This window comes from Ruditapes philippinarum, unplaced genomic scaffold (assembly GCF_026571515.1).
Source record: "Ruditapes philippinarum isolate M1 unplaced genomic scaffold, ASM2657151v2 ctg1958_1_1_1_1, whole genome shotgun sequence".
NCBI lineage: Eukaryota > Metazoa > Mollusca > Bivalvia > Venerida > Veneridae > Ruditapes > Ruditapes philippinarum.
In genome coordinates, this window is record NW_026861428.1 from 78,350 (window position 1) to 86,805 (window position 8,456).

Sequence of the window (8,456 nt, forward strand, 5' to 3'; positions counted from 1 at the left end):
CACAGATATAATATTTTGTAGCAGAATAAGATTTCCGCTTTGATACAACAAGCGTTTTCATTGGTCCACATCATTTCCGGTGAAGAAGCCGCATAGACAGAAAGATGAAAATATTCTTGTTTGTGATATTTTGTCTCTTATTTGCTTTGACAGTTGGTGAAAATGTCAAAGGTACAGTGCAACTTAATTCCGGAGTATTTGACAAGGTAATAAAGTATTTTAAACAAATGCAAACATATACGTAACGCCTTAATAATGACATTTTGTTATGTCTCCACTGCATCATGATCATGTGCATCAGCATGCACAGACAATATCTGAGTATTGCGTCCAGTGCTAGTTATAATTTGCAGAGACATAGATAACAGAGATAGGCAACTTCCTAGCCAGTTAAAATATCACGCGTGCCTGCTAAACTTAAAACTTATAGCAAGTAAAACTTATTAACCAGATATCAAAATCAGTAAAATAATACATTTTCTGAAAGCTGCAGGTAAAAATATTTACAGTTCCCATTTAGATAAATGATACATCATTTTTAAAGAGAACTACTTAATAATTTTTGTCACAAAACTATTCTTATGACAGAAAAACTGGCTCAGTGGGTATGTTCTGCTATGTTTTTCTAAGTGAAAGGTATGGAAAGTTATTAATATTTTAACATGCAGCATTAGATAAAAGATTTAACTTTCAAATGGTATAATATATTAAAGGATCAGATGTACATCCATTAAGTTTTATTTGCTACAAAATGCCTATTTTTCACTTTTTTGATAGGCATGAGTGATATTTCAATGGAGTATATAGGAGCTGCTTATCTCTGTTATCTATGTCTCTGTAATTTGCAAGTATATAAAGAATAATTGAGGCTCATGAACAGTGAGTACATTGGGGTCACAATAACACCAGATACATGGCGCTGAACTGATAACATGCAATGTTTATTCTATGGTCCTAGTGGTTATTAACCACTAAGTTTATTGTGCTAACAGCAGCTTTGATTGGCACATTTATATCTAAAAGTAATCATTCATCCAATTTAAAGACAAAATAAGTTTTATATAATTGAAACGCGACTTGCAATGTGCTAATTTGATACTTAGTAATTATGAAAGTAGGTGATTTAATGTGATTTATCTGACATCTACATGTAGTTATCTAAGACCGCTTGTGACAGCCCTCGCAATGCATGTGACAAATGCACTTTACCTAGCATACTGGTGAAGTGCATTCCACTCATATTTTCATATGAACAAAGCTACTGCTTACCAAATTATAAGCCAATATATACTTTTAATAGCAAGTTCTGATTTTAGTGTGGAACAGTTAAATATATCAATCAGCATATTCATGTGCATTGAACCAGTTTCCTATTGAACAGTGCAGATTAAGCTTGGCAGTGAAATGAGAGCCAAATTCAATTTTCCTGATAAATTATTTAAAACCTTACTTACATAAAATTTAGCTCAGTTCTATTTCTTTTCAGATTATTTCCAAGCACAAGTTTGTTCTTGTGAAATTTGATGAGACATATCCATATGGTGATAAACAAGATACATTTAAATCAGTTGCAGAGGCCTGTATAGCACAGAAAGATTTATTGATTGCAGAAGTGCAAATAGCAGGTTTGTTTATTATACTTACAAACGCTGAACACAGCTTAATGTTTATTTCATTCTATTGTTATTAGCTTGACTATTAGATAAGAATAAGTAGAGCTATTGCAGTCACCCGAGCGTCGGCGTCCGCGTCGGCTTCCGCGTAACCACTTATGTAAAAGTTTTTGTAATAGTTCAAATATTTTCAAAGTCCATAGACATATGGCTTTGAAACTTTGCACACTTGTTCACCATCATGACCCCAACCTGTAGACAGGAGGAGGTAACTCTATCAAGCATTTTGACAGAATTATGCCCCTTTTTCGACTAAGAATTTACGTTAAAGTTTTTGTAATAGTTCAAATATTTTCAAAGTCCATTGACATATGGCTTTGAAACTTTGCACACTTTTTCAACATCATGACCCCAACCTGTAAACAGGAGGAGGTAACTCTATCAAGCATTTTGACAGAATTATGCCCCTTTTTCGACTTAGAATTTACATTAAAGTTTTTGTAATAGTTCAAATATTTTCAAAGTCCATTGACATATGGCTTTGAAACTTTGCACACTTGTTCACCATCATGACCCCAACCTGTAAACAGGAGGAGGTAACTGTATCAAGCATTTTTATTACTATCAAGCACTAAGAATAGTCGAGCGTTGCTGTCCTACCGACAGCTCTTCTTTTGTTAACCCTTACTGCTCAATTTATGAAATGAATTTGCCATGCTTTGAATTTTGAACAGTCCATTATGATTTAGAATTTTAAGGATTTCTGGAAAGAAAAGAATACTAACAGAATAGACTTGCTCTTTCCTTGTGGCAAGGGGTTTTCACTCGGTTTCAGCCTAATTGCTGTATCATACTTGATAAATATTAAGTAAATGTATCACAATGCTAAAATGGAATATATTTTTCCCAAAAGATATCTGACATGTCACAGTTAATGCAAGCTAATGTTTAGTTTATTTATATTTCAGATTATGGTGATAAGGATAATGTGGACTTGGCTGAAAGATACGGTGTGCCTACAAATAAAGATAATCTCCCTGTGTACATGTTATTCCGGCTAGGAAGTGACCAGCCTGTTAAATATACTGGTGATAATCTGGATGCGGATGATATCAAGAAGTTTATCATGACAGAATCAGGTTAGCTAGATGTTTAGTTAGACTTTGACTTTTAATGATACTATAACTGGTATAATTTTATACTTGCTTGAGATTCCAGTTCAAACCCAGTGCCATTTATTTTGAAATATTGTACATGTTATTTAGCTTTAAAATGGCATCTATGTAGAGGTTCTGTCTAAGATCTTAACATACATACTTGACTTAAAATTTACATCAGTTGCCTTGTATATTCATATTATAATCTGTATAAAAAGATTATAATCTTGTTAAATTTGCCGATTTGACGATATGTGAAGCATAATCCTTCATTAACCATTTAAATTTTTACTGTCCAATTTTATTATTTTAGGTCTTTGGCTAGGTTTACCAGCATGTCTTGAACAGTTTGACAGACTAGTGAAACAATTCTTCAAAGCTTCTGCTGACGGGAAGAGTAAATTAATTGCAGAGGCAGAGAAAGAGGCGGAGTCTTTGACAGCTGAAAAGGACAAGGCGTCTGCAAATATGTATATCAAAACAATGCAGAAAGTTGTTGAAAAAGGTGCTGATTTTGTGGGCACAGAAATCGAACGATTAGAAAAGTTGAAATCTGGTAAATTAAGTGATAAAAAGAAGGAGCAGATTGGCGATCGTTTGAATATTTTAGCAACATTTAGTGTTAGCAAAGATATTAAAGACGAGTTGTGATGACCGGCATTTCTTACATTCTCATTTCATGCATTTATTATTTTATTTTTTATTCATCTCTCCAATCCATGTACATGCTACTTATTGTTTTAGGTTATCTGATACCGAAATAAGCAATTAAACAGTTGTAATAATTATCAGTAATAAGGTGACAGTAATTGTTCTATGATTTTTAATATCAGAAGCTTTTATATTATTAAATTTAGATAGGATGTTAACAAGATTGTGTAATGTCTGAACAAGTGTTCATTCTATAATAGTTTCTGCACAATCATGATATTGATTAATGGTGTATTAAATACATTACGATTATTAAAAAAATCATTAAAAAAATCGTATAATTTGGTTCATCAATTTTATTTTTAAATAACCTGCTTTGTTTGTCACAAATCTTTAAATATTCTTTTGCATATAACTTCTTTACTTTTTTTCATGTAATACTAAGATTTTGTAAGAAAGAAATTGGATGGTAGAGTTTTGAAATATCATTTTTAACATGTTGACATGATATAGCATTTTACATGCATTAAGATTAAATTTTGAATTTACATGTATTTGACTTCTTTAAATGACAGCTTTAAGCTATTCAAGAATTGGTTAATGTATGCAAGTGTGTAATATGGTCCTTTTTTTTATGGATAGATTTTTGTATGTAAATATATATTTTTTTCTTCCATAACCTGAAGTGCAGGCTGTTTTTCTACTATAATACACGTTTTGGGAAAAATTACTGCTTTGCCTAAATTCATCAATGTTTTGAGATTGAATTTAAGACTGAATTGAAGCATTTAGAATTCTAATTATAAAAGTTTTTTGTTCACAAAAAGGTCATATAGGCAGTAAAAGATAATTTCGGCAAAATTTAAAAGCATTCATTTGCAGTCAAACACAAAATGTGACTTAACAGGTTGTCAAACATGACTGTTCAGTGTTTTTTTTCTTCTTTATATAACTACCCTAAAACGGTACTGTTCCCGATAGAAAATAGACATTAAAATTCCCAATTTCCAATGTTTAAATTCCCAAAATTGCTGTTCAAAATTTCTACAAGGCAAAGTGATTTCTCTGAAATCATTTAAATCAAACATGTTTATATAAATCACCACTCAATAGTTCTACCTGGACAGTGGAAGCTGTTAGCTATCTTTATTCATGATGACTAATCTTATTTTTAGCTGAAAAAATGCATTAAAAAATTCCCAATTTAAGTCAAAATAACGCATTTTTTCCCAATCAGTCTGGTACCGGCACCATTCCCAAAGTAGAGAAAAAAACACTGCTGTTGTAATAACAGACTTAAAATATTGTTGTTAGGCAAATTTAGATCTAGAACACTTGAGTTTAAATTACAGACTGTCTGATATAAAACATTTGATGAATTTAGGCATGGAAGACTTAAATATCTTTATTTATATAATATATTTGTTGTATAAAATGAATGTTTTGATGATCTTTTACTTTAAGAAAGTAATATTTCAAACTATATGATAGTTTAGAGATAAATCAAAATTAGTTATATATAAGAATACTCAAGGGAAAAATAGAAAACCCCCAAAAAATTACTTTTACTTTACTTTCTAAAAATTCTTGTTCTTTTGATATTGTTAAGGTTATTATTCTGTTTATAGCTCAGACAAGATGAAAAAATCTGACATGAGTTTTGGTTTTGTAAAACTTAAAAGTGTTGAAAAAGTTGTTTAATGAAAATGTTGATATGTGACATAGGCAAAACTTTTTTCTATGAGTTTTATATTTTTTACGGTGGTATCAACTCTATGAAACAAGTTCAGTAAAATTGGTGCTATAAAGCATTGTTCAGGTCAGCCTAATAAGATTTTTTTTCTGTAAAAGGTCTGTATTGTATTGAACTCCTGACCTGCTGGAACCAAAAGTGGTCAGTCTTTGCGATCTTTATTGCTCCAGACCAAGCCTGCGCATCCATATTGTCTGACCAGACTCTTTATAATTGGTAGCTAAATCTTTGTATTTTACTTTGATATTGAAATTCCATAAATATTTAATTAGTTTGTTCCAAATTCAAAGCTTGCAGAGAATCATTATTTTATATTGTCATATGACTAACTGTGCTAGTGTGATGTTTAACCCAATAAAATTGTTTTAAACAGAGGCCAATGGGGAAAAAAGGTTTTAAAAAAATGATTTGCTACATAATTTTTTACGTACATAGACATACATATATGCATAAGCAGGTACTAAACTTTTGTTTACTTTTATTTTTCAACTATCATATTATTATAGACTGTATCTAAAGAATATAAGCAGTTAGCTTGCTTTTTACACATGCTTTTATGCTTTTTGTCAGCACTTACATAAAGTGGGTTATTTTTCTTTGCTTTTGTTATCTTTGTTAATTAATTAATTCTTATCCCTTTCGTTGCCTTAAAGATGGCTACACTTATCCCTGTCACAGTACCATCCATTTTCCTAAAGGAACAGTATACTGTTTTTGGGAAAGTAAATATTATTTATTTGATTAATTGATTTTTGTATGTTGTTTTAATTATATTTTTAGTTTGTGGATGACATAAAAATCATATTCTTCCATGAACATATAGGTTTTTTTAAAGTGTATATATCTTTTTTATGCATAAAAGAAAAAAAATAAGAATTCATCTGTTAAATATAATTTCTGAAATTCATTGAAAGTTCAGACCAAATGCACCTAAATTATACAAGGAAAGTTCGGGCAGTGAAAGGGTTTTTTGTTGGGCATAATTGATTATGTAGAATTTCAATCAATGTTTTAATGAATGTTTGAGAATTTCGGTAATGATCTTTGTTGTGATCTTTATTCAGATTTTCTTTAATTAAGAGGTGTAGGGTTGGATACTGACATAAAGAAAATAATACAAAAAACTTTTCCATTTAAAGCTGCATGCATGCAGATGAGCTAAAATATTTCAAGGAAATCAGATTTGAGAAAATGTACTAAGTTTTAAGAAGTGTATAAAGATTCACAGTTCAAGAAATATTAATTTACATGTCATGTGAGATTCATGACTGTTTTTGTAACATTTATCAACATATTTCTACTTTGTGACTTACACAATAATGGCTTTTTTTTGTCACACTATAGTTTTAAAACTTATAATAATGTGCACATTTTCTTCTATATACATTTATTTCTTTAACTAATTTACATGTGTCTTTGTCACAGTAAAATTTGTTTAAACGCTATCTGTAAAAATTTGTACCTAAAACAGCAGATTATTTCACAAGAATAAGTCTTGTTAATACATAAAATGGTCGATGGATCTACCAAAAATAATTTACCATTCTGCCGTGTGCCATAGTGCCAGTGACACAGAAAGTAGTTCCCTATTCAGACGTCTTCCTACACCAGTAGTATCAGATAGCAACATTTAAATGCAGTTTGCATCTACTAATGTTATGAATTTTGAATGTGTAATTGTTATGAAATTTTATGTTTTGTTTGATTATTATGCCAATTAGAAGTTTTAATTATACCTGGATGGTCAGTCCACCTGACTTGTGTCACGTGATCAGCAGTGAGAGAAATGACCATTAAACGAAATGTCCGAAGAGTAATTCAGAGAAATTTCTTCTCATAGCCACCCCCCTACCCCCACCCTCTCGGATCAAACCAATGGTTCTTTAAATTATGCATACCAAATAATGTTGATTTTTGTACTCTAACTTTTAAGTAAAAATGTAGATAAATTATGGTGTAAATGGGAAATTATGGCAAATATGGGATTATTATTGAGAAAATTGTAATTTTTATGTTGTGATGTTTTGTTACTTTACTTAGATATAATTTTTTTATTTAGTGGACCAGTTATTGATAGATACTGAGCACTTTTTTAATCGGGGAATAAAAATAATGTGGTATGAATGGTGTTCATTTTTATTTCAACTGAAGATGAAAAGGTGATGTTTGTGATTGATTATTTAATCTTTTCTACGGTCATTCACACTGTACCTCTGCTCTGGCATATACAGAAGTTATCAGTTCCTTGCGAAAATGCAGGCAACTAGTACTGGTAAACTGCTTGACAGCATGCCCAGGAACTATGTGGTGGCTGAACTGTGCTCTGGTAAATTCAACGTGGCTTACAGCTATGATCCACATTGAAAATTTCCAACACCAACTGGCAACAGCGCCAATGGTAACCTTGATAAGCAGACCGACCCTCTTATACGCGGGTATCCTTTTTACAGTAACAGTATTAATTTTTCTCTTGATTTTGGACACGAAAACCTTTGTAGAGCAACCTCTCTCAACAACGGCCAGATAAGACTCTTGGTCTCTAAAAAGAACCTGTAAGCTGTTACACTAAATTCGGACAAATGGATAAGCGACGTTCGGATCCGAAACCTGATATATTTTTAGACGTAGAGATTATCTTCATGAACTCTTACAGAAAGAATCGTGCGTATAAGAAGACAATTGTCGTACAGTACAATCGGATGTGCCCTACATGAGCTGCGTTTCATAGAAAATCTTAAGTGTATCTGAAGTCCGAGGACATAAAACCCACTTGGATTTAAATGTTTTACCTTCAGTCAGAATGTAGACTATAATCAAATGCATTTTCCTGAGAAAGTTAAGAAATACAATGACAGACTCTATTATTTGCAATGTCACTGTATAATGTGGTTTTGCTCATCAGTGTTGCTATTCAGAAATTAAGAGTCTTTAAGTTAGGACATTTTCTTTGAAACTGTCTCAGTTTTGGTCTAAATACTTATTTTAGTCTGAAACGCAGTCATGAACTAATAAGCTATTTCATTGGCAAATGAACTGGGTAGGTGATGGTGGACGAAGGAAATTGATGTATTTTAAGAAAAATACTCGGAATACAGACTGCTTAACCGTGTGTAATACGTGCATTTTAAGACCTTGTTTTTGCATGAACGCGCCTTCTTTTCAGCAAATTTGCATTTAATTTAGACAAATGAGTAGGTGATTGACTCCGGAAATGTGTATGATTACGAAAACAAGTAAAATTGATTTTTTAGCAGAAAAGAGTAGCTGCATGCTCTAGGCACT

General features: G+C 31.5%; 1 protein-coding gene across 1 annotated transcript; it reads left to right on the forward strand.

The window, feature by feature from the left end:
- Positions 1-48: 48 nt before the first annotated feature.
- LOC132715586 (endoplasmic reticulum resident protein 29-like) lies at positions 49-7,294 on the forward strand. Its single transcript, XM_060698606.1, has 4 exons — positions 49-206; positions 1,487-1,625; positions 2,582-2,752; positions 3,084-7,294. Exons 1-4 carry the CDS (start codon positions 105-107, stop codon positions 3,419-3,421), a joined length of 750 nt encoding a protein of 249 aa, XP_060554589.1. The 5' UTR covers positions 49-104; the 3' UTR covers positions 3,422-7,294.
- Positions 7,295-8,456: the final 1,162 nt, after the last annotated feature.